We start from the raw sequence: 26137 nt of genomic DNA, 5'->3' as shown, positions 1-26137 counted from the left end.
AAATTTGCGTAAACAGAACAGCTAGAGAGCAGGGGTTTTTTTTTGTTTTTTTTTTTAAAGATTTTTACTGGGGAATCTGGGAGGAGAACAGACAAGTTGCTGTCCTTTTGTTCTTCAGTCTAGTTGTGGAGGACGCCCATGTTGGTATTATCATTGAGCTCTTACCGGCTGAGGCAGTCGCTCGCCGGTCATTGGATTGCAGCTCACGTCAGCTCACGCCGGCTGCCAACCACTCACGGTAGCTCATGGCAGCCGTCTACGCCCCACTGCAGCCTATGCCGTCACCTGGGACTCACGGCAGCGCAGCTCTAGGTTGAGCTGTTGTTCACCATCTTAGCTGTAGAGGGCGCAGCATCGCTGACCCATGTGGGATCCGAACCGGGGTCCTTAGCTGCTCAGAGCTGGCGTCCCAAGCCAACTCCTAACCAACGCGCCACTCGGCCGGCCCTAGAGAGCAGTTCTAAAGTAGTACATTATGTGCTGCAAACGGGGAACACTACAGGAACTCAGAGACGGAATTAGTGTGGCTGGACGACTCAGAGATGACTCCTGAGCTAACATACAGGAAGGAGATTTAGGAGAGACCGGATTCAACCTAAATGGAAAAATAAAGAGAGAAGATCAAAGAGATGTAACTTCTGAAGCTTCTCATTCCTGCTGCTTCTGAAGATTTTTTTTTTAATTGGGGGAAGGGAACAGTGTTGGGGAAGGGGAATAGCCAAATTGTGGTCCTTCAGTCTTAGTTGTGGAGGGCACAGCTAGCTCAGCTCCAAGTGCAGTCATGCTGCTCAGCTCAAGGTGCTGTGTTCTATTAGGTGCGGGTGGGCGTAGCCACCATCCTATGCGGGAGTTGAACCAACAGTCTCGTTAAGTGTGCACGCTCTGTCCACTGAGCCATCCGGGTGGCAGCTCAGCTCAAGGTGCCGAATTCAGTCTTTAGTTCCCGGGGGGGGGGAGGCGGGGGCTGGAGTAGCCCACCATCTCAAACAGGCAACCTTGTTAGGAGCACATGCTCTCACCAGCTGACCCATCCTGTCACCTGTTGGCAGCTCAGTGGCAGCTCAGCTCTGGCGCAGCATCATTGGCCATGTGGGAATCGAACCGGCGACCCTGTTGCTCAGAGCTTGCACTCTTGAACAAGCTCTTAATCAATGGAGCCACTCGGCCAGCCCTCTCATTCTTGCTTCTTTACTGCTTATTTCCTTTAAAAACATTTTTTTTCTTATATAAGTGCCTGACAAGTAATGGCTAGTATGCAGCTTTTCCAAACTCGCCTGGTCTTGAAAAGGGTGAGACGTAGTCCTTGCTAGGTTCCACAAGCACTTGGCTTCATCAGATGGTCTAATCCTGAAAATGTTGGGTAAGCCTGGATTTGCTCAGCTTCGAATTAAAATCTGTTTTCAGATGATTCCTCCCACATTTGATCAGCTCGGCTGGAACGGACCTTAAGTGGTACCTTACAGGGAGCTAGCTGGAGAGAGAGCCTAGTCTTCTGACTAAAGGGATCACTCACCCTCTCCTCAAAGTACCGTTAAGTGATCTCACTTCACACATCAATTTCATCTTTCTCCCTTTTCTCCCCACTACGTGCTGTGAAACGATTAGGTAGAGCGCAAGTTAGAATAAATCAGGAAAATAGCAGCTGTATTTATATTTTACTCAGAAGTTTCGACAAGTGTGTTTCAGAGAAAGTTGGGAGAGGAGTCTGCAGCTCTTCTTCCTTGGTTCTGCTTAACTGTTTCCAGGGTGTGCTCTTGGCCTTTTTGGCTGGACTGTACCCACGTGTGGAGAAAGCTAGAGTTGCAGAAAGACCCGGATGAGCTGAATTGTGCTGACTTGGTGCCTGTTTGGCCTCACTGTTCAGGAGCACAGGACCAAGTATGGCCTAGAGGCACCAGGCGGGTTTTTAGGACATGTGGTCAGACAGCATATGTGAGTCAACCAGTCAGTTGAGCCTTCCATGTCCAGATGGTCAGAGCTGGAGCACGGGCAGCTTCCTTAGGCTGAAATGCGTTAGCTGACCTAACTGAAGACCCCGGCACATCCTTTCTGCTCCTGGGGGGTTCCAGCTGATTGGGAAGACAAGGCCACATAAAAACTGACATTGCATTGGCCAAAACAATTTGCAATATCTAGGATTAAACTGGTAGGTGGGGTTGGACCATGAAGATTTCTCAAGAGGAGGAAAAGTGTGACATGGAACAATCGAAAAGTCAAAAATGTATATAGGATGACGATACAGGCCTTGATGCGAAGTCCAGACCGGATCATGTTACGCATGGAATGGGCATTGAGACAAGCTTGGGGTTAAAGGTTAAGGGCTGGGATATAGCCAGAGACCAGCAGGGCAGGCAGGGCTAAGCGGGTGGAAAGCCGGGGAGGCCGGTCTGTCGCATGCACGGGTCCCAAATACCTGGTGATTCTGGATCAGAAGCAGCTGGAGAACTGTTTCGTTTTTTTCTCATTTTCTCAGCTTAGCTGCTCTCTGGAAATGTTGATTGGGTGGATCTCTGGTAGGACCCAGGAATCTGTGTGAAAACAAAAACCTCCCCAGGTGATTCTGATACAGCTATGCAGCTGTCCCTAGATTAGGAGTCACTGAGTTGGATGGCGTGGCAGGTCACCGGGGGTGGGGGTGGAAAGCAGTGATGGGCTGCAGTTCGCAACCGTGGAGAATGTCAGCGGACATATACCTGGGAGTAAGCAACAAGGAGGACGCTCTAATAGTTTACAGGTAAGGAAATAAGGGATTTGACAGGACAAGCAAGAAACACTCAGAACAAAGGGCTGGTAGGTCTTCATGTTGGGGGTAGTATTCTGAAATTGCCAATCAACTTGTGAGCACGAGGTGGCCTGTAGACAAAAATGACTAGAATGTTTAGCCTCGTTCAATAGTCCTTGCTTAAATAAGCAAAAACTGTTGAGGAGCAACTTTTGGTTCAGTGTGTACATTCCCTCAGCACACATGACCGTGTCATGAAGTCACCCAGTTTTTGAACAAAAGCTGCTGGGGTGGGGACGTGTGTCATTTCCTGCCCGTCCCAGAGCTGGTTATTGCTGGCGTTTATTGCAGTTTGCTGCGAGCCAGGAGAAAGTCTTTAGCTCCGGAACACCCCCACTGGATGCCTTCCCTGGTTCCCCTGCAGAGGAGCATGGCGTGGAGGCCGAGACACTTCCGGTTTACATGAAGGTGAGTGCAGGTACGCGCTCAGGTACGGTGTCATCCACACCAAACCTGCCGGCGCTAAGGCGTGATGACGTCAGTTTGGTCAGAAATAACTCACACCGTCCCACCCCAAACTGCGGCCACCCGTAATGTCATATCCTTAGACGCCTCAAGAGAATATGTGAGTCTGGCTGGCTACTATACACCCACCACCATCAAAAACACAGTGACAGAGACCACTTCAGACCCAACTTCTTCTGAAACTCCGACTCCGAAAAAGGAAGAGGAAGCAAGGCTCTGCCAGTGTGCTTCCTAGACGGTATTCTGCTGCCGGCCTGTCTGCCTTTGTCCCACAAGCTTTGACGGAGGGCTTGCCGCAGGCCAGGTGTTGTGCTGGGTGTTGGGGAGTCCACAACTCTCGGGGCACCTCTAAGTCTAACATGCAAAGTCCCATGGGAGATTTGGACTGAATGGCGGAAGAGCGGGCAGGGGTAAGGAACAAGCAAGGAGTGTCAGCCGCTTGCTGAACAGTCGTTACATGTGAGCGTGGAGTCTGGCGGGAGTGAATGGAAACCATGAACGTACCCGGTTTCATACCACTGCAGGGGACCCTCTGACACATTCTCGAGGACCTTACAGTTAACGTCACGAGCACATTCGAAGGCGTGTTAGTTCCCATTGGGCTCTTTCTGTAGCTTTCTTTGAAGTCTCCACCCGGTCAGCAGTGATGGTAGGGAAATACAGGTGGTAGAAAAAAAGCCAGACTGCTAATTCAGGCTCCATGAGCCGTGGAACTTGGAATGAGTTATTTAAATTCTGGACTTCAGTTTCCTCACCTATTAAGTGGGAATAATAATAATAATAATAAAATAATAATAGCACATATCCAACAGGGTTATTGGAAGGACTAAAGGAGTTTTAAATGTATAAAGTGCTTAAAACAGTGCCCAGGACCCGTAAACATTCAATCACATTAGCCACTTTTGCTATTATCATTAAAAAGAAAACGTGACACTTTGTAGGCCTGTTAGAGCTTTGCAATTAGATTGACGTTGAAGATCCCATGTTAGGGGCATTACCGGCCTCCCAGGCCTGAACACAAGAGCAGCTAATGAGTGCCTAGGCTTTTACCCAGGCTTCCCTGGGAGCACATCTGTCTATTCCTGGGTCGGTGAAGCCTTCTGGCCTCCTGCAGGGGCTTGTTCCTGGAGCACCAAGCAGAGCTCTGAGCATCTCAGAGGTGCTCAAAACTGGTATTCAACCCAGTACAGTGTTAGGCCCCCTGGGATGCTCTCTTGGTTAAAGGACCTGTAAAAGCTCTACTGATTACGAATGAGCTCTCAGCCTTCCCAGCGATTTTGCACTATGGCTAAACTTAGGCTCTTGCATTACTCCGAGAGGACTCCAAGCATTAGGCTGTTGGTCTTCTCAACCCACAAGGTATGGGTATGTGTGTGTGGGGGGGTCAAATCAGTATGTGAGGCACTTAGTAGGCTGGCAACTCTCCTTGGAGAGTATGTTGTAAGATCACAGGAGAGAATATACCTGGAGTGAGAGGTCCTGCAGAAAACACGTGGTGCTCTCTGTTGGTTGCCCACCCAGCATCCATTGCTTCTTCCAAAGAAAGTGATGTTTTATTCAAGAATCCACATGTTTCCCATACTCAGTTCCAGGGCAGTCTGAAAGGCAATCCCATCCTCTATGCCTGTGATTGGCTCAGAAATGCCCAGCTGACAGTGTGGACCAGCGGGATGGGGAGAGAATCGCCAGAGGCCCCCGGGGATGGCTTGCCTTATTTTTCTGGGGGACGTCCTGAAGCAACCTACTCTCTCCCCTGGAAGTGAATGAGGAAGTATGAAGCCGTGGAAGGGGCTCTGTAAACATCAGGAAACCTCAGGATACAGCTAACACTGCACATCAGATGGGCCACAGAAAGAACCAGGGCCCTGATAGCTTCAGTGACCTTTTGCCGGAGTCAGCTCTAAAGCTTGCCCCATCTTTGGACTTGCAGTTAGGTGAACTAATATATTTTCATAGTGTTTAAGCCAATTTAAATTTGGTTTCCTGTTAATTGTAGCCAAAAGCATCCTGAATGCTGAGATGCTCTTACTGTCATTGCGTTATATCATGATGTTACTTGTTAAGACTGTCAGCCAGAAAAAAAGGAATATGCAAAACTACATCCGTGCCATGATTGCATTCATAAGCTAGTTTAAAAAAATTGGAAGGAGCTATGCCCAAATGAGTCATCTCTGTAGCTGGACTTTTCTCCTTCGAACGTGTGCTTTATTTTGCATGTTTTCTACCACGATCCTGAGTGATGTTATCAGGGGAAACATGCAAAGGAAATAAAACTGGGAGACAAACTGTTTGTTAGGGTTTTGGAATCTTGATGATTTTTTTCCCAACTGCCCTGTAATATGCTTCATATATTAGTTTTGTCATTTAAAAATGGTTTTTAGTTCCTTCACTGAAACTTAAAAAAAAAAAAGCAGGGACTTTCCCTCCCTCTTCCTTTCTCTCCACCTTTTAGCACACACACTGGGGGGATCGTCTACACAGAACAGAAAACGTGGAGAGGGCACCATTCAGACCTTAAGGCAGTCAGGGAGATTCACAAGGAGCAGTGGTGGTGGTGACGACACCCCGGCCTTGACCCCAGAACGCGGCATTAAGTGGTGTGCCTTTTCTTTTGAAGCATTTCACATTTATCAGTGTGATGATGCGATGAATGCTTGCCCCTGTATTGTACCGTCAGTGCGTGGCACATGGTGGACACTCAATACGTAAGTACTTGTTGGCTGATGAGACAGTGAGCAGAATCGGCTGGTCTCAGCATTGCTTTTTGGAATAAATATGTTCGATTAGCGGGGCACTAAAAAACATCACCACTCCGTGTGGTGGTTAGGGTCTTATGAATGACATTTTGAGAGGAAAGCACAGTGACTAGAAAAAGGATTAGAACAAGCAGCAAACCAAGTTGCCTACCCAGGGCGGGGCTCTAGGACAGGAGCCTGGAATCTGCATTTTTTTTAAAGTGCTCCCCCCAGATGATTCTGAACCAGTGGGTCACAGGCGTTTTGGAGAAAACGCCCTTAAACATCCTCTTGGAGTCCAAATGTTAATTTCCCAGCCAACCAGCTTCCAAGAGAGCCACGCTGACGTCACTCTATTTAATGTCAGTCGGTTTTTATTTTGCACTTGTGTGGTGCGTTTACAAATTCAACATACAGGATAGCATTACATATCGTAGGTTAGCGTTACAGCGTTATGCGAGTTCACACAATTCATGTTAGCTTTTTCAGGTTTTTCGTCTTTAATTTGACATGTTTATTTTATTCTTGAGTTTCCTTTTCACAAGAGAAGACACAAGGTAAAGAAAGAACGACCACGCTGGAGGAGCAGGGTGAGGGATGTGTCACTATCGTGGCCATAAGAAAAGCCTTCCAAGAAGGACCTGCACTGTCCCCTCTCCTGAGCAGGCGCCCATCCCCCAAACCAGTTCTGTTTCCACACCTAGAGCACATGAATGTGTGTGTCTTGGCTGTGCTCCACGGAGAAGAACCGAAAGCAGGAATAACTCATAAAGGGACTTCGGTTATTAAGAAAAACTCTTGTCTTCCCAAAGGAATCAAGATAGCAGAGAAGGACTGACTCTTGGGAAATCAGAAGTGACCATTCCCTAACCCATTTCTGACCATGAGTGCTTTGTGCAAAAGCTAGGAGGTGAGTCTCTCGTCTTTCTACTGACTCTTAGGAGGGGGCATTCCTCCTCCACCATTATCAGCTAGCTCTGGGAGGGACGAATGTGACAGCCAAGGTCAGCTAAGAAACTTTGGGACAGCAAGGTCAAGGGCATGATGGGTCAGGCCTGAGGTAGGAGGGAGGGACCCTGTACTGTCTGCCCCTTGGTCTTTTTCTGGGAAAGACACCAAGGCAGCTCCCAGGCTCCAGAACTACGGGTTCTTCCCCTGTCACCTCACCACCCAGTGCTCAGTAGACCCAAAGAATGCCGGGAATAAAGCTACCAGGAGGTAGGGGACAGGAGCGGGCTGCGGCTGTTCCCAGACTTCTGTCAGGAGGAGCTCAGAGGCACACACAGTGGGGCAAACACCACTGGGCTGTCTCCACCTGTTGCTTTAGCACTGTTTCTGGGAAGGCAGCGAAAGCAGTTGCTCAGCGATTTCTGATCTTTAGACATTAAGGCGATGAAGAGGAACTGTTTAAATTCTTTCCTAATGGGGCTTCAGAGCGCTCCTGTCAGATTTACAGTAAACCCTCTCAAAATGCATTTTTAGAAAAGGAAAATTAATTTCTTCTACGTATGATACAGTATTTACATTCCGCAGAGTACAGGAGAGTGGTGGTGGGAACCTAACGGATGGTGAGCGAGGGAGTCAGATTGCGGGAGAAGGGGGCTGACTGGGACAAGGACAGAGCGGGGGCTCTGTGCCGGCTCAGCACTGCTCTGCACTGTCAAGAACCCAGGTTTAAAAACACAACGAAAAGATTTGGGGGTGGAGGGGAGCAGATTCGTTTCAAGTCCACAAAAGCTAAGGGCACATCAAGGCAACACCCACTACTGCCAGGGAGACCCAGCTTTTCAACCCTCTTCTCGGAAGCAAGTTAGAAAGCGGGGTTTGGGCACGGAAGTGGACCTTTCACCTCAGCTAATCTCTCAGGCCTTGCTTCAAGCTGCTGCTGATCTGAGTTCCTCTTCAGGCTGGCAAAAATATCTCCTGCCCACCCAAGGTTTCTTATTGTCAGTGACTTAAGTCTCTGCCGCCTGAAAAGTCTCAGCATTAGCTACGTGGCTGGACGAGAGGTAGGGAAACTGACTTCTCATCCCCGCGGGATATGGGGTGTCTCCAGGAGGGTAGAACCCTGTGATTCCCCCATCCCTTCACCTTGTCATGAGACTCAGAAGTTCTGAGAACCAAGCACTTTGTTTTGAGGGAAAGGACGTCCCAAGTCGCCGTTAATGACTTGTTTTGTCACACTGTTATTTTTAAGAGCCACTACTGAAAATTTTAAGGATCTTTGAAGGCCCTTTGCCTTCTGAAGCAAAACTAACCACATCAAAGCTATCTGAGAAGACGCTAAAGTTTCTCAAGGGTCAGCATTTCTGGAAAAACAAAGGCCAAGTTAATCCTTCAAACCTCTGATGATTTCTAACCCATACAGAGCTGCAAGGTGGGGGGAAGGAGGTGTCAGAGTCATCTCACTTCTCTCCTTGTCCTCATACCTGCAAAGAGCATTTGGGATCAGCGGGATGTCTTCGTTGGTAACGTCCTACCGCTGAATCGGGAGTCTCCAAAGCTCTTTTTGGAGATGTCATCTCATCTTAAGAACCCAGCTCTACCTCCTAAGTCGGGTGGGTCCGTGTGCTTCATCACAACTTAACCGCAGGCAGCCATCTACCCCTTTACAGCAGGAGCACCGACGGCAAAAACACCCCATTTATTAAATACCCTTTCTCCTGCACACCTTGCCTAATCCCTTCCACCTTTGTTTCTTGGCTGACTAACAGACCTCTGGACCTTGAGCTCAGTCAAAGAGCAGAGAAGTAAGAGGTAATAGGGAGAAAAGGTGGTGATGATGGACATGTGAGGTCTTAAAAGAGCAAAAGACTTTTGCAGAGGTGGGGAGTGAGAATAACTCCAGAGAAGCCCAATAAAAAGAGGCCAATTTCAGGTCATCAGCAAATACAATTCGGCACAAAACACAATTTTCATGGATTAAAATCTGTAACTTGATATTGGCAGTTAGGCTAATTTCTTCAGTTTGTATTAGACATGCAAGGATAAGGTTACATTGTTATATATAGACTTGTAGAGGTCTTTCCCTCTCTTTTTTTCCCCCCATTAAAAAAACAAACAAACAAGAATTTCTAGAGCCTTGCAAAGGAGAAAAATCATCATCGCTAAGAACTGATCTGCAGCTGTGGTCATGTGGGGTGTTCTTTGTGGGGTTTGTTTTGTACGAAATTTTCTTCTACAACTAAAATGAGGTCTTGAGTCCACTTCTGTCTGTCACCTCCTCCCCCTCCCCCCACGTGCCTGCCCAGCCTGGCCCCGGGGGCGGGGGAGCGGTGAAGGGCACAGGATCAGTACTCGCTCAGGCTGTGCCACTTGGCCACGGGCTTTCGGGGGCTCTCGCAGACCTCTCTCCAGTGTTCGGCACCACTGGCGGTGACGCTGTGCGCCCCCAGGATCAGCCTTCCCACCACCTCGTTCTTGGTGGTGCGATCAAAGTCGATGACAAGGAACTCAATGCTGATGTCGGGCAGGAGGTCAGTGGGGATGTCGTAGATGAAAGACTCGTTGAAGACGGGGTTCAAAGTGCACTTCTTGACATGGGTTTTCTTCTTGGCGATGCGCTTTCTGCCGTAGTAGACGTTCACCTTGACGTAAGGATCTGGGGCCCCCAAAGAGACAAGAAAAAGGGAGACAAGGCCTATGACACAGTCCTCTCCTATGTGGTGGTCTCGTGTTGGGAGGGAGGGTTTTCTGCGGTCCATCCCTTTGTTGGCCACCACCACGTGGTGTTAGGTGCTAGCACAATAAATGCTTGCTGACTGTGTTTCAGTCCCCCTGCCTGGACAAGGGCCCAAGGGAACTGAGCAGGGAGAGAACAGAACAACTTCTGTGAGTCAGGTTTAAAGAAACCCCTTGACACCAGGAAGCACTTTCAAGGGCACAGAGACTAACAATTGCCTGCAGCCCTTTTGCGACGTCTCACCTGAAGCAGGGAGGGCTCAGCACCTGGCAGGATGCCATTTAGGATACCTCGCCGAAGGTAACAATTCCATTTGCTCACCCAAAGCACCTCCCCGGCTAGGAAAATCTATAACCTAGATATTCATCAGGAAGAGAGGCAGACAGAGAGAAGGACAGGTGCAGCGTGAAAGGCAGAAGGGGGCCTGAAATGTGGGGGCATGTCTGGGCCATGGGCAGGAGGCAGGGTCTGTTCAGACAGTTAGAGATAGGTTGAAGTAAATAGCTGCTACCTGAGAGGCCGGTGATATCCATCTTCGGCAAGTGTCTGGCTTTGAGGACCACCACTGTCATTCTCTGGGCCACGGGCTGATATGACAGAGACACCTGGAGCTCCCCTCTGCTAATGCACTTCTGTGAAGAAGAAGCGGCAGGTGAGAACCCGGTAGGCGGGCAGGGCCAGGCCCAGGCCAAGGGCAGGGAAGAGCGGCCGAGAGGGAGCCCAGGGAGAGGGCCGCGTCAGGCGCTCATCCCCGTAAAGGTGTGACCATCACACTGAACAGGGAGGGACGTGTTCTAATGCCGATCGTGATACTAAATGAAACCATTTGCACAGAGAGGCCGCCCAACCTTGCGCTTCAGAGCGCCGACTCTGCAGCCAGTCTGGCCTGCAATCACATCCTGCTGCCACTTGTCATCTGCATGACCTGGGACAAGGTACTTGCCATCGCTGTACTTTGGTTTCATCTATAATATGGAGGTAAAAACAGTACGCAATGCACAGGCTTAGGAAGAGAATGCCGGAAGTTAACCTGTGTAAAATGCGAGGGTCTGCCCAACGAGCACATTCTCTCCTATTCTCTCTCACGTGGTTCTTGTGATAGAAAACACTTTGAAGACTGTCCCGTGGAAGGTTGGAAACTTGGATCTGAGTCTTAACATTGCCGTGTACTCACCACCTGGCCTTAGACGAGTCCCTGGACTTTCTGGAGCCTGTCCTTGCATTTCCCAAGGTGACCAGCCGCCCTGTGTCATGCGCACTTCAGCGTCTTCTCTGGCCCAGCTGCCTTCCGCCCTATGCCCACATCTTTGCTCCTGTCTCTAAATTTCATGGAGGCTGTACTTTGAGCTTGAAAAACCTCTAGTCCTCCGAGAACATTTTAAACATTTGGATACTTACTCTGTGCCTGGGGCGGGGCACCCAGAGCCAACAGGACTCCCGAGGACCTCACCGTGAGTCGAAGAGACAGATGTGAGCAAATGTGAACTTGTCCGAGAAGGAGGGAGTCTGTCTCAGTGCTGCCGGGAGGCCCTGGGAAGGCTCTGCCAGCTGACATCTGGGCTGCGTTTATGAAGGGTGAGTAAGGGACCGTGAGACAATGGGCAGAGAGGGGAATCACACCCAGCGGAGCGGTGGGGATGGCTGGTACGAAGGCACTGGGTCTTGAAGGGGTACGCTGTGTTCCGAGAAGGGCGAGGGGACATGTGCCTGATGTTGGGGGGCCTGGCAGGAGGGATGGGCCGGCGGGGGGGTGGTGAGGTGAGGCTGAAGGGCAGTGGGGACACTGGAACGTAGCAGCAGAGGCAGACCAGGCAAGAGGGAGGCCTGTAAGCGTACGAGTGACCAAGTTCTCGTGGTGGCTGTTACCGTCTTATTAATAATATCATTATTTTAGTGAAAGCTGGAGCGTGCACTGCAGTGGAGAAAGACCAACATCAGAAAGCTCAGTCAAGGGGCTGCTGCAAGGCTCAGGGAGACGTGGTGAAGCCCGGATCCAGGGCTACAGCAGGAGAGGGGCGTGGGGTGAGCTCCGTCTCAGGAAGAGTTGTCAGGGTTTTCTGGGTACCAAACCCTGGGTGGCTAACTGGGTGTCCATGTGGGGGAGAGGGAAGGGATGCAGGACGATTTCTGAAGTTTCTAGCTTAGAAAGTGGGGCTGGGGCTGGGATAAGGAAAACACAAGGAGGTCGCATTTGAGGAATTGAGGATATAATAAGTTAAATTTAGGACGAAGTCATTCCCCCACTATCAAATCTTATTCCTTAGATTCTTCATAGCTTCAACGAAATGTCACTTACGTCAGGAATTCTTAGATTGAGCAAAAATAGACTCTTCTCACCACCAGCCTTACATACCCACCAAAATGACTTATTATGCACTTACTGAGTGCCAGGCACTCTGCCAGCAGCTATGAAAAGACAATGAGGAACCCTACTCTCAAGAAGCTCATGGGCTAGTGTTCTACCTGCTCAGGTGTGTCTGGTGCAGCAGTAAATAATTTAACGAGCTTAATAGTGAAAAACAAGGTAAAAAACATCCTAAGAGTCTGTGCTTTGATTATCAGCCTCAAGTCATCTCAAGGGAAGAACTCTGATAATATTTCACATGATTTAAAACATTTCTTGAGGTTCCATGTCATACCAGGAACATGTGGAAATGTCTCTTGTAAGGCAGAGAATGCGACTAACTAAAATTTAAACTTAGTCTCTAGCTTTTGAAGTTGAAGTACAAAAGAGAATAGATTTTAAAAAAAGGTTTTCATGGCGTTTCCTCAACGCTCGAGCGAAGCCCCACGTTTTTTCCTGCCCCATGACTTGCATGTTGTCAGCTCCTGACTATATCCATGGGAAGTACCCTCAGCCCGTATAAACGACAGGCTGGTTGCCCGTGCCAACCAGGACCTGCTGGGCTGCTTTCTTTTGACGCAAATCAGAACACCGTCAGAGACTGTAGACTCACTTTTACGATGAGCCACAGCCAAATGGCACTGGGAAAGTAACCCCTTGTGACAGAGCAAATCAGATGCCTTCCCGACATTCAGAACTGAGCTAGCCCAATACAGGGGCCACTAGCTACACGTGTCAATTTAAACTTTTAATTTGTGAAAATGAAAGAAAATTGAAATTTTAGTTCCTCAGTCATAGTAGCCATAGTTCAGGTGCTCAACGGCCATATGTAGCTAGTGGCTGTCACACTGGGCAGTGCACAAAGGGGACATTTCCATGTCACAAAAGTCCCAGTGACAGCGTGGGTCGAGAAAGAACCTGTGGATTATTTGAGCTCCCCTCCATTTCCAGGACTAAAGAAATGTTAACTCGATCTAATACCTATGTCTGGGGCCATCTTTGAATACTGGTATCCAAGTATTAAATATGCAATCTTTAAGTAGAATTCTAACTTCATATACAGAAGGATAAGTGGGGCAAAAGGGAGATTTGACATGAAAATAGAGAGTTTTACTTGTAAAAATAACATTGACTACAGGATTAGGGTTTAGGTTTCCCGATTATTTATTTAAAACTGTTTCCTACATCATCCATTATAGCAAAATCTTCCTCCTCTAAACCCCCAGGCCCCTTCCCTAGTTCTCGGAGAAAGCGGACAGCTCCTTGCAATACTTTTCTCCCCTAAAATCGCTTCTCAGGCAACTGTTCTCTGTCGATCCCCCTTCACCTTTGGCATTTTCTCTGTGCTGCCCAAGTCTGCAGCCACAACACCACCTGAATGCCATTCAATTCTGCAGCGAAGACCAGAGTCTCCCGTCTGTCCCCTCATTGCCCCCCACTTCTCTTTTCCACCCAATCCCACTCCAAGTAGCACTGTCAATGGCTCTTTGTCAAGTGCTGGGAGTGAGCTCTGTTTCCCAGCCTCTCGGCTTAGTGAGGCAAAGGCCCTGTTGGGGGGCAGACAAGCAGAAGGCCAAGGGGGAGAAAGGGTTTGAGCCACGTCTGACAGAGCTGGGAGGTTTGGCTCTCAGAGGGCGGGATCCTTCTCCCTCAGTGGAAAACAGGCCGGGGGAGCAGGGGTCCTAGAGAGGAAGGAAACACTTGGGTGAGGGAGAAGTCTATCTCTCCGTTTCCTCTAATTAGCAGAGCCCCCCTTCCAGAGTGATTTCTGGCCCGAGTCTTTGCACTAGGTGGACCCACACATCCTCAATAAACCTTTATTGGGGCTGGAAATCCCAGCTAAGGGCCACTTCCATCCACATAAATCACAATCATGAGGATACAAAAGACACAAAAGCCTTAATGTTCAACCACATCCCCCCTCGTACCCTCCCCAATTCACACGCCTAGCCACTTTCTTTATTGTTCCCAGAAACTTGACATTCCTTTTCCTTTCTCCCCTTCTCAGTCCCTTTGGCTAGAACGGATGACCTCTAAGGTCGCTGGTAGATCTGAGATTTTAAGGATCCTATCGTTCCCATGGCCACCATCCCAGGTCATCAGCACCCGATCTGGCAGTGGGAAGGCAGGAAATGGTTTGGAAAACAATGACCTGAAGAAATGAGGAGAAGTCTAGCAACGCTCCATTATCTACTCTGTAAATCACTTTCTTCCCACTGTCTCTTCTTTAGCCCCCAGCCCTCTCCGTATAGCCTCCCTTCTCCTTGTGGGGGATTTAGGAGGGGGATGTAACGTCACTTTAATTTCTCTCTGAATAAAATATTAGAAAAAAAGCTGTCATTAAAAAAAAAAAATCTAGTCCCAAAGTCCAACTCAGAGATTTGAGGCATTATAGATTTCATACTGTGATTTTCTTGCACTAGTAAGCAAGGGTTAAGTTTTAATGCTGCTTGTATCTTTTAGGATATTCCTAAGAGCTGAGCGTGCTCTCATGAGCGACCCGGTAGCCTACAGGACGCAGCCTAGAGGGAGGCTGAGCCCAGAGAACTGCTTGCGCGAGGAAGGCAGCGGACTGGTTAGAGGCAGAGATGATGATCAGTCCTGGGCTTCTTCACCTGGACTGGACCGTCTAGTGGGAAGGGCGAGGGGTGAGTTTTCTGCCATAGGCAGGAAATGCAGTTAGGAGTATGTGTGTGTGTGTGTGTGTGTGGGGGGGGTTCCCTAGAGAAATGCAGTTCTCACCAGTGTCCACCCAGGAATCTTTGGAGGAAGATGGTTTGGCCCCATATGATAAGGGGATGCCTTACACAGAGTGTGGAATAGTCCTGAGCAGCTCTAACCAATGAGCTAACGGGAGACCGGGAAAGGGCAGTCTCTTGGCTAAGTAGGGAGGACTCAGTAGACATTTGGGGGCTGTAATGCTAGGGAATCACGGGGACGAGTGACTACGGAGGTGACAGTCATGGCTCCGATGGGACGTGGCCCTGCCCACAGGCGCTGGCTGGGGAAAACACGCTTGGGAAGCTTGGGAGGCTGGAAGGCTCTGGAGTGGGGCTGCACAGCTCCGGTGTCCTGTCTGGGGCCTCTTCCAGGGTGGGGGTGTGGCCCAGCCCGGGCTTATCCCTCCCGAAGGGAGTTAATAAAGTGGAAAGAAATGTGCCTCTTGCCAAGAGCCCCTGGCAGCTTAGCAAATGCCATTGTCTGTGCTCCCTGTGCCGTGTCCTGGATTCGAGGCTCTTTTGTACCCAGCCCAAATCAGTCCCTTCCCTTGCCGCTCTCTTCCCAGCTGCAGCTTGGCACAGAGCCGTCCCCCTTCTCAGCCCCGGGCTGCGGGCTGCGAGTGCATCAGACTTGGGAGGAGTCTGGCTAGTTGGCGGCTTGACCAAGGTTGCGGCCACAGGGAAGGCTGTGTTGGAGAGGGCCCCCCTGCGAGAAGAGCTGGATGAAGGCAGGGAGGGGAGTACTGGAGCCACTGTCAAGGGGAGCCTGGAAATGGTGGGGAGGAGTGACAGAACCCTGTGGAAAAGCGATGGCGGGAGAAGGCAGCGGATGGAGGGGGCTAAACAGAGCAGGGGCTGTGGTTTCTGTCCCTGCGCTGCCCTGCCCTGTGGCCTCTGCCTCCCAGGCTACGAGAGCCCCTGCTGTGTTATGTTAGACTCTAGGGTGTCTATTAGACCCTGCCTTTGGGCCTGTGTCTCTGCCCTGACCAAACGCTTCTAATATTCTTCAGAATGTTTAGCTTCCCTGGCCGGTGAGGTGAGCTGAGCTGAGCTGAGAACCACGTGACAGCAGCAATGCTGAGGACAGTGGCTGGGCGGGGCTGGCTGCAGTGGGCCAGGCGCCTATCCCAGTGCAGCATGGAGGAAGTGAGGACACACCTCCACGGGGACCGGCCCCCTGGCCCCTGCCCCACTCTGTGTGGCCTTCCTCAGTGGACAGACCTTGTTCCTGGGAGCTCCTGCTGGTCTGGAAGCTTCTTTTGTCCGATGCCTCCCCACTGAGTCCAGCGTGGGCTTGCAGGTGGGAAAGGCATTAAGAGATGAGCGACTGTGGCACCTACAGCTGGGGCCCTGCCTGGGAGATGGGCAGCTGTTTCTAGCGACCCTGAGATCCTTCCTGAACTTTCTACCGGTTTCTCCACTGACGCAGGTCTCCCCGTCTTCTCTCACTTTGTCAAAACAAAATACAGACATCTTCAAAGGATATATATCTCCCAGGGATCGAACGTTATTAAAAATAGAAGTAATAATAACAGTGGCTACAATTTACCGACGGTTCCCTACGTGCTAGGTGACGATGTACATCCGTCACCTTCACTCCTCTCAGAAACTGAGACGTAGAGAAGCTAAGCTGCTTGCCCAAGGTCACCTGGCTGGTGCCATTTGGATTCAAACTCAGATCTGACTTCCAAGCCCTTGCTATTAACCACTTACGTTTTCTCCTGAAAAGAAGAATGAAACTCCGGATTTGAAACATCCACAACTTCTTTCAAAGCTACTGCCACACTCGCTGCTACGACTGTCCATTTTTTCTCTCCCACTACAGTAAAAGCCTCTCTGGGCAATGCTGTGCCAGGGTACTATGTCATTTGAGCCTCCTCGCCCTGTCAGGAAGACAGTCTTAGCAGCTCCATTTTACATATGGGGAAACGGAAGCTCAGGAAGGTCACTCACCCATGTCACACAGCTGGAAAGGGGGCGAGCAGGGATGTGAAGCCAGGCCGTCCAGCTCCGGGGCCCCAGCAGGCCAGCGTAAAACTACGCTGCCTCCCCGGGTGTGGAAGAGAGGACGGGGGCACATTTCTTGCACTCCTGAAGTTACTACTTCACAGCCAGTGCTGGCGCCGTGAGAGGAGGTGGGATGGAGGGCTCTCAGGCCCCTTCTAATGCCAACAGGGAGGAATGGGGACCGGTATCTGTAGCAAAGCCTCGGGAAGGGGCTTGAAGGGGAAGCAACGCATTACACCGCATTTATAAAACGGTTATTAAAAGACGTATAGGTGATGCTAGTTACACCTGGAGCTTTGGCTCAGAAAGGGAAGCTGAGGGGAAAAGGATTGAACTCTTCTCACAGTGTCTCAGAGGAAGTTCTCTGGAGGAAGACACATGTTTTGGAGAAGAAATGAGCCCCTATATCCTTGATAGGATGAGGATATGAGACTAGGGGTCCAGCCTGCTCCGTAGCTGGACGCAGCATCAGGGTGCCAACCACTAAGTGAATCTCAGGTGCTATCTGCCCGTCTCCCCAGGAAGGCGCTCCTTAGAGGGGACCACCGCCAGGCCTTCTGTTGTACTCTGGCCACTGCTTATTCTGACTGCTGAGGGCTTCCTCCCACAGCCCCTCTTTGCCACCCATTCCACCCCCTTCCGTTCCGTGCGTCCCCTGAGATCTCGTCTGCCCCACCCTACCATCCTGCCCCGCCTCATTTTCCTCCTCACCTGGATGTTCCTTTTGATGATGTCCCTGGTCAGCTGGACCTTGCCCGTGCTGGGGTCCACCCCGGCCAGGGGCACCATGACCTCCCCAATGACGTCGTCCCGAGAGAAGCGGTCGAAGCTGAGGACGAGGAAGTGCAGCAGCAGGTCCTGCAGCTGGCTGTACGGGATGCCGTAGAAGGTGAAGGTCTCGTCGAAAACAGGGTCCAGGGTCTTTCGCAGCACTCTGGTCTTCACCCGATGCCGCTTGTCGGGAAGGATGGTCATTTTGATGTAGGGGTCAGAGCCCTGGGTCTGGTCATCCATCACCGGCAGCCCGTGGGCCTCCTGGATTGTCACCACCAGGGCTTTTTTGGGGAAGTTATAGTCCACTGAGAAGGTGAGGGATCCTAGCATGACGTCCTCCTCGGGAGATGATGGAGAAGTAGTTTTGCTCTCCCCAGGGGTCAGGCTGGCCATGGGGCTCCTCAGGTCTTCCCCATAGTCCACTTTGATGGGGAGCTGGTCCATACAAGACCCAGAGCTGGGCCCTCGGGGACCCTTGTCCCGGCCCAGCAGGCCGGCCTCAGCAGCGTCCACCAACAGGGTCCCTCGTCCGCCTCCTCTCCCGGGGCCATCTTTGTCTCTCCGCACTTTGATGATTTTCTTCTTGTTGCTGAGGGTCTCTGGGTAGATGCTGATACCCTTGAGCATGTGAATAAACTTGTATGGGGGGGTCTTGTGCTTCTTCTCTGCCTGCTGGTGGCAGCATGTCCAGACGAAGACGGTCACCGAGACACACACCACCAGCACAGAGGCCCCGATGAGGCCAGCCACCACTGGTGACACATCTGAAGGTGGAGACCAGAGAAGCGTCAAGGCAGGTGGACCTCAACCCCTTACCTGAGCTCCTCTGCTCACTGGCAACCTAGCCTCCCAGGCAGAACTGGCTCATCTGGGCTGTGAACTTCTCACGCGTCGTAGGGATGCCCTCTCCCATCCTTTTCAATCAATGCATGGCTTCCTTTCCGCCAAACCTGGATGGAAATTACCTTCTCCAGAAAGCCGCCTCTGACATGCCCTACCTGCCTCCCTGTTCTTTCTTGGCCTTTCCTCAGCATGGACGGACTTGCTTAGCTCATATTGACTTAAAGCTGCCCTGGAAGTGTTACACGGTCGCCTTTTTACATGGGAACCCCTTTACCTCAACGGTCACATGAGGGCACGAGCTGTCTGGCTTTAGGAGGACACGCCACAGCACATGGCGGGCCTGTGTGCTGACTGACTGACAGGTGGGGTGGAAGGGTGGGGGCTTGACTTTGGGTGGTTTTAGAAGGGTGCTCAAGGGTGGTAAAGTGGGTAGGTCGTAAAAAGAAGAACTCTGGGTCTAAGTACTTTTAAAATATGTTTCCAAATTTCAGCTCCCAGGTATTTGAAGTAGAGAAGTGTAAAATAGAAAAAAATAAGACTGTGTAAAATGTCAGATCTTTCCTTAAATGTCACCTTCTTAGTAAGATCCTCCCTGACCACCCTATTTAAAAGCACAACTTTCTCTGCCCCTGAGACCCACACTTCTAACCCTGCTTAATTTTCTCCATGTATCTTCTCTCTGACACACACACACACACACACACACACACACACAAGAATACATGTAGTAGACACACACATATATAATTTTACCATTTATTGTCTATCTTCACTAGAACATAAGTTTCACGAGGACAGGTTTTGTATGTTTTGTTCATTTCTGTATCCCTAGCACTAAAAACACATAGCAGGCACTTAATATATATTTGTTTAATGAACAAATAACTAAAAAGGGACAGATTCTTTCCTTTCCTTTCTCTAGTCTTGTCTGCCTTTTCCCCACACAAGTTGGGCCCCTGACTTAGAATAATTAGGGTTGGGGTTATTTCCCCCTTTAAAGTAATTGAAGCCGGTTAGTCTAGATATGGCCTCTAGTTTTTCACATTACTTTTTAGGGGAAGACTTGGGTAGGGCAGGAAGAACTTAGGCAATGAACGTGATTCCAGCATATTCCAGATTCTTCCTGAAATATCCTTTCCCCAGGTACCTGCCTAGCTCCCTACCTTTCACCTCAGGCTTTGGTTCAAACTTCACCTTGTCAGAGAAGCATTTCCTAACTGCCCCAAGTGAGATAATATCCCCATTACCCTGCCTTTTTTTTTTCCTTCCTAGCATTTATTATCCCCAACATATATTTATTTGTCTGTTTTTCCTCACTGGGTAAACTTAGTAAGAGTAGTGAAGTAATTTTGTTCAACGATACATCCCCAGGTCCTGGAGCCAGGTGGCACATAGTAAATGTTCCGTGAACAAGTGACTTAGTGAATTCAAAACAGCCTCTGCAGATCAGAAAACAGAGGCCGAGGTCAATACATATACCAGCAATGAATGCAAAATTCTATTTGGTCTTCAACACCTATCGATAAGCAATGGGAGACCTTGCTTGATAAGTATAAGCAAAAATCACTAAGTGGTTTAGGTAACTACGAGCATAGAGCATAATTAGGCTGGCCAACTCTGATAACAGTGTCCGGATCACAGGAGGGGAGTATAACATGACGAATGTTCTGTCTAGCGCTGACAAGAATAAAAACTGCCATCTTTTTTGGTGTTGTGCTAGAGCTTTCTCTCTCTGAATCAAAGAACTCATTGACGAGGTGTTATTAACCTCCCCACTTTACAAGTGAGGAACTGGGGACTCAAAGCTGCCACACAGTAGCAAATGGCAGTGATGGTATTTAAACCTTGGTCTGCCTGACACCAAAGTGTCATTATGGATAATCAGGATGGTTAAAGACCTGGAAACCATATAAATGAAGAAAAACATGGAAGAAGCTGGAGGAGCTGAGGGGTCTGGGAATAATAACCTTCTTCAATGGCTTAAGGCATTTTGATGGAAGGAGGTGTCCCTTGATTTCACACTGGAGGGCAGGTCTAGCACCAGTGGTTATAAGTTGCAGGAAGACAGATTCTGAGTCCATGAAAAGAGTCCAATTATTATTAGAACTGCCTCTCGATGGCCCAGATTGCTTCATAAGGCAGTGCCTCTCCAACCGAAAACTTTCAAACAGGGCTTGGATTACCACTGGTCATGCATATTCTAAAAGGCATTTCTTCCATGAGGACCACACTAAATGTCTGATGTTCATTCTCCTTCAGACATTCCAGGGTTCTATGAAAGTTGGGACCAGGTAAGAAAAGAAGGGGTCACATTTTAAAATAATACAGATAAGGAGTAAGCCATGAACAAATACATCAATTATCCATGGCCTTGGAGGACAAAAGGAGCAAGCAGCGTGGGTCACTGCAATTGTCCATAGTCATGATAATAATATTGTTTATTCTCAGCGTATTAGGTGGAATAAGAGTTATTAGGGAGAGGGGTCCCAAAACGGGGCAGAAATAACATCCTGTTCATCTTCGAATCCCTGAGTCTCTTGCATTTAATACGGGCTCAGTAAATATTTGTTCGAACAAGTGATTGGTTTCAATTGTCAATCCGAACGGGCACAAACTGAAAAAATGGCTCTCCATTCATCAGTCAGGGACTTTCCTGAAAATTGCTTGCTGCTGATTAATGAAACTGAACATTGATTATCTCTATGAGAAGAGGAAAGCAGGGGGCTACCAAGACAGGTATGTTTTTGAGACTCATTTGAAAGGGAGATCCAAAGGCCCACGCCGGGAGACATCTGTGTGAGCTTTTTGGCTCTACCACAAATTTACTCTGTGATCTTGAGGGAACCCACTGCTGCTTTCCATGCCTCAGCTTTTACTGTTAGAAAATGGAGGTGGGGTCGGTAAGAGAAAACATGAAGGATCCTCATCTTTCAGCAGGACAGAGAAGGAGAAGAAGAGAAACAGACAGATCTGTGTACTGAACACCTAGGTGCTCTCCCCTACCTGGTCTCCCACCTTTGCTCCAGTTCCTTCTGCATTTGAGTGTTCATTAACCCCTGCCTCTCTCCCCCACGCTCAAGGAAGTGAAGTAGCAGAATCAGGGACGCTGAAACTCAGAACCCTTTGTCTTGCTTTCGTCAAAAGCTTGGTGGGAAAAGGAACTCAGACCTAATGGCTGACTTGAGTGTTTCAAAGTAGCTGTAAATTGCAGTGACCCAGGCTGCTTGCTCCTTTTGTCCTCCAAGGTCATGGAAAATTGAGTGTTGGCTTGGTGTGTCTCCCAAGGGCTATGGCATTTGAAATGAAGTACTCTGTGACACTTGAAAAAGTCAGAAGTGGCAGCTCTCGATGTAGGAGACCCTCTGTACAGGTCAAAAGACCTGCACAGCACATCTGGGCTATGCCCAATTCTGTCAGCTTCTGACCAGACCTGCTTAATGACACTCCCTTTACTAAAGCAGCCTTTCCCCGTCAAGTAGGCCTGTGTGATACAGTGGAATGAGAATGAACTTTGCCATCAACTGGACATTGGTTTAAATCCTAGCACTACCTCACTAGTTTCTTTGGCTTTATTGTATTTCTCTGAGCCTCAGTTTCCTCATCTGGCAAATATATATAATACCGATGACACCAGAGGTTATTTGTAAGGATTGAATGAAATGTAGTATATAAAAGGCTGGTATAATTTCTTTTCCCCTGATATTCCCTCTACAGGAAATCATTACATTATACTCCATACCATTCACTTTCCAACGAACCTGGGACTACAATTAGAGGACTATGTTGGAAAGAAGGCATACAAAGAAAAGAAAAGAGCAGAAGGAAAATCATGGGGTGCCGTGCGACCACAAAAAGGGACATGTTTTGGCAATTTAGGACTCAAAGAGGAACGATGAAGAAGGTGAGGTGGAAGAAAGAAACACCAAAGATTTAGCCTTGGGAATCCGTAGGACAAGTACTTAGGGGTGTGATCTGCTATCTGGACATTCTCCCTGACCCCATGTCTTCTCCTGTTTTCTCTGGATATCGAGGGAGTGCTGCACAGAGTTCTGCTCATTTCCACTGACCTGTTCCTGGGGAGTGAGAAAAGCCATTTCCTGGTGGGACTGCGGCCCCACCCTACACACTGATGCTCAAACCTTCTGGATTGTCTGAGGGTTAGGATCTCTTCCAGGGTATGAAGGAGCCCCGAGGCTGACACCACTCTGACTGGCTTCTAACACCCAAACTGGGGTCGAACTCACGGAGAAGCGGGGAAATTCTTTTTCATTTTTGCACCAGGAGAGCACAGCACAAGAAGTTTGTTGCCCTAGCCTATTTGGGGGGGGAAACCCCAAAGGGGAAAAAACTTGCTTCTCCAGCTTTTCTTTCCTGCTTTCGTCCCTATTTTCCACTCCACTCTGCTCCAGGGAATGTAACTGAGCTTGGAGCCCATCGGGCTGGGTCCGGGACCAGCGGCGCCGAGATGACGTAATGCTTTCTCTGGTACACAAAGCGGCCTCCCCAGGGCTCGGGCTCTCTCGCCCCTCCCCCCCGGGCCTGGATCGGGCCCCCGCCAGCCAGCGCGGGTGAGTCCCCCTTTTTGAAAAGCCAGCCAAGCCAGCCCAGGGAAACAGGGAACAAAGGCCCAGGAGGAAGCGCCTAGGCGCTGCCAGGAGGCCCAGAAATAGACATCACGTCATCCCCCAGCCCAGCAGCACCAAGCGCCATTTGGTAGCATCGGAGGGTCCCCACCATTACGATGCAGAATAGAACTTGCAGTGCTCACGTTTCCTCCCAGCTCCAGCATCCAGCTGACCGGCTTAAGGAGTGGCTTCCTTTCTGCTCCCCACCCCCGCACCTCTCTCCCCAGAGGCCGCCGCCTCCCCTGGCTGCTAGCCACACGGCCCACAGTCTCCAAGCTGCCATCTTGATGCCCCATCCCCCTTGCCACCTCCCTCCCCCGCAGCCCTGAGGAGTAGGAGGGGGAGGAAGGGGGCACCGCCCTGCGTGCCCCAAGGGGGAGGGCTCGGCCTACCCCACCTCTCCTCCCCCAGCAGGCGGGGTTCACGTCCTCTGCAAGCTCGCTGTTTCTCACCTCCAGCAGTGCTGACGGTGCACCACACAAGGTTTGGTGCTGGACCTCCCACCCTCCGTGTGGGTCTGGCCTTCCCAGCCCCTGCCGCCCATAGCTCAAGTTCAGGCGCTGTCCACAGCCCGCCACCCACCAACACAGGCCCGATTCTAGCGGCCCTTGTCTGGGCTCCATTCCCTGTCCAGCTGCTAGGCTTCCCTGGCTTTGCAACGGTTTCGACTACCCCAGGCTTAGTTCGCCCGACTGTACTTACCAAAGCTAGGTCGGATATTGGTGATCTCAGCCATGTCGTAATCAGAGTCTATCGCTATAAAAATGCTTTCGCAATGCTCAAATTCTGGGAACCCCCAGTCAGTACGGAATCCGCCGCTGTAGACCGCTAGGTCAGGGGAGGGGGAAAGTATCAGGCGGACGCCTCCTGCGACGGTCTGGTCCCTGGTTGCCAGCTGCGGTCTCCTCTTAAGATGCTCCAGGGATGCTCTGAGCTAAGGATGCAGGTGCAGGCAGACTGGTCCTGATGCGAGGTAGGCCCCGCCTTCTTCCGAACAGCCCTCGGCAGGAGACTCCGCCTCTGTCCGAAAAGTTCCGGAAGGCAAGGCCCGCCCCTTTCCGGAAGATCTCCGGAGGGGACCCCTCCCCTCGCCGAGATTTCCTGAGCCTGAGACCCCGCCCACTGACGGGCTGTGGGTCTGTAAGGAGACAACCCTGAGGCCAGAGTAAGAAGTGTAGGTACATTATCACATGAGATTCCATATAGATCCCGTGATTCCAGTTCCCTGGGCTTAATATAGCAGCAGAATGTTCTGGGTGCCCAGGATTTTGGAAAAACAAAATTCAATACTGCTTGCATTTCAGTATCAATTGCCATTACTGTTATGCATTTCTGAGACCACTAAAGGTTATGGAACCTTTCTTGAACTTAAGAAACTCTAATTAAAGACCAAACCTTGTGGTGGTCACACAACACTAAAAATTTATTTGTAATAATTTGATTGTATAAGTAAAACGGATGGATTTTGTGGTGTGGTATGTAAATTAAAGCTGTTTTTATTTTATAAAAAGACTAACGAAGAGTGCCCAAGTTAATCAGTGTTGGATATTTCACTTCCAAAAGTTTCAAGTGAGAGAGGGGATAAGGGGGGTGGAGGGGGAGAGCAAACCAACAGATTTGTATTCTGTAGGTTCAAAAACAGGACTCAAATGAAACTCCAAGCTTCTAGAGACTTCCTTGGCATTTGGGAGAGTTAGGGTGATTCAGGTTAGAGTTAGACGACTGGCGGGTATGTCCATGATTACACCAATTCACTCTTCATTTTGGTTGTGGATACTTTTCATCCTGTGGGATTCTGTTTACAGACAGGATGGGATATTTGTTGGTGGTTCGTCCGTAAAATGAGAGAATTGAATGTATTTTTCCAGCTTTGACATTCTATCCTTCTAGAAAAGTGGAAAGAACACCGTTCTAGGAGTCATTCATTCGTACAAAACACAGGTGTTGAAGTATTGAAAATCAACTATGCCCCAGGCACATTCCCAGGCACTGGAACAATGCATTAGAAGCTAGAGTTAGGATACCCGATTCCCCTAGATGGCTGTGTATCTTTGTGAAATCACCTTCCTACCTGAGCCAGAATTTTGTTTTGTGTAAATTGGAAGGTTTAATAATATCCGTTGTCCCATAGGGTTTATTGTGAAGATCAAATCACGTAAGTGAAAGCATTTTGTAAAATGCAGAGTATTATACAGATATAAATGATTACGGTGGCTTGAGTCCATGACAACTTTATTGAGGAAACTGCACTACTTGTAACCCAGGGGCTCCTCTTTCTGAAATTTTATGAATTCTCTATTTCCTTGGTCTCGTATTCCAGGTGTCGCGCCGCGAGAAGGATTAGTTGTCAAACTAAACCGCTGAATCTCAGCCCCCAGTTTTGTTTTGAGTAGGATAGCCCCATGGACCGAGAAAGCGAGGGGTTGCCTTTAAACTTTTTTGCCAGCAACTGACGCGCTACCTGTGGGGCTTCGTTCCGCCCTAAAATAAGATGGCGCCTCGTGGTTGGCGCATGCTCCTTGACGACCTGACGCCGCGCACCGCGACTCGGGGTCGCGCACGTCAGTCGCTGCCGTTGACTGACTTCCGGTGGTGCAGACGGAGAGTTTCCGCGGGATCAGGCAGGCTGGTGAGCTTACTGGGTCTTGTGCGTTGGGGCGGGAAGATGCATTGGGAGTTGGACGTCCGGGCGAAGCATGTCCGGGCTGAGGGGGTCCGGGTCTGAGAGCTGAGGGGGTCGGGTCTGAGGACTGAGGGGGTCGGGTCTGAGGGCTGAGGGGGTTCGGGGCTGAGGGCTGAGGGGCTTCAGGGCTGAGGGGGTCGGGTCTGAGGACTGAGGGGGTCGGGTCTGAGGGCTGAGGGGTCGGGTCTGAGGGCTGAGGGGGTTCGGGTCTGAGGGCTGAGGGGCTTCAGGGCTGAGGGGGTCGGGGCTGAGGGTCGGCGCGGGGTCGGGTGTGAGGCCTGGCGCGGGGTGCGTGACAGAAGACGGAGTTGTGAGGGTGTCTAGCTGGGAGTGGGGACGTGGGCCAGTGCTCGGCGCCTAGGTCAACAGCGCAGTTAGTATCCCTTTTTGGAATCTTTTTGCAGGAGGGGCCCGCTCTGGGGCTGCCTCCGGATTCGCATTCATTCATCCTGTTGGTCTGCCTCTAGTATCCAAAGG

General features: G+C 50.0%; 2 protein-coding genes across 5 annotated transcripts in view; one reads left to right on the top strand and one right to left on the bottom strand.

Annotated features, from left to right (window-relative positions):
* Positions 1–6333: 6333 nt before the first annotated feature.
* Positions 6334–23995, bottom strand: SYT11 (synaptotagmin 11). 4 transcript variants are annotated; one of them, XM_019662636.1, is made up of 4 exons: positions 23680–23983; positions 17447–18273; positions 10173–10296; positions 6334–9592 (listed from the first exon to the last, which is right to left on the bottom strand). In XM_019662636.1, exons 1-4 carry the CDS (start codon positions 23711–23713, stop codon positions 9273–9275), a joined length of 1305 nt encoding a protein of 434 aa, XP_019518181.1. In that variant the 5' UTR covers positions 23714–23983; the 3' UTR covers positions 6334–9272. The 4 variants fall into 4 exon arrangements, with proteins under 4 accessions (XP_019518181.1, XP_019518182.1, XP_019518183.1 ...); XM_019662637.1 differs by having other exon boundaries at positions 6334–9583; positions 23680–23982; XM_019662638.1 differs by having other exon boundaries at positions 9273–9583; positions 10176–10296; positions 23680–23984.
* A 1509-nt stretch (positions 23996–25504) lies between these two features.
* The window catches only part of GON4L (gon-4 like), a 78282-nt gene continuing 77649 nt past the window's right edge, over positions 25505–26137 (top strand). The window contains exon 1 of the mRNA XM_019662497.1: positions 25505–25606. The gene's annotated coding sequence lies outside the window, so the exon portion shown is untranslated. The remainder of the gene's footprint in view (positions 25607–26137) is intronic.

This window comes from Hipposideros armiger, unplaced genomic scaffold (assembly GCF_001890085.2).
Source record: "Hipposideros armiger isolate ML-2016 unplaced genomic scaffold, ASM189008v1 scaffold_378, whole genome shotgun sequence".
Taxonomy (NCBI): Eukaryota; Metazoa; Chordata; class Mammalia; order Chiroptera; family Hipposideridae; genus Hipposideros; species Hipposideros armiger.
Note: the sequence above shows the minus strand (reverse complement) of the source record. Positions and strands in the feature narration are given on the sequence as shown.

What these genes read in the sequence shown, in the direction of transcription:
- SYT11 (XM_019662636.1), bottom strand. Translation starts at nt 23,713, where the DNA reads ATGGCTGAGATCACCAATATCCGACCTAGCTTTG. An exon ending in TCATCAAAAGGAACATCCAG is followed by an intron (nt 10,297 to 17,446) that starts GTGAGGAGGAAA and finishes TCTTCTTCACAG; the next exon opens with AAGTGCATTAGCAGAGGGGA. An exon ending in TATCACCGGCCTCTCAGGTA is followed by an intron (nt 9,593 to 10,172) that starts GCAGCTATTTAC and finishes TTGTCTCTTTGG; the next exon opens with GGGCCCCAGATCCTTACGTC.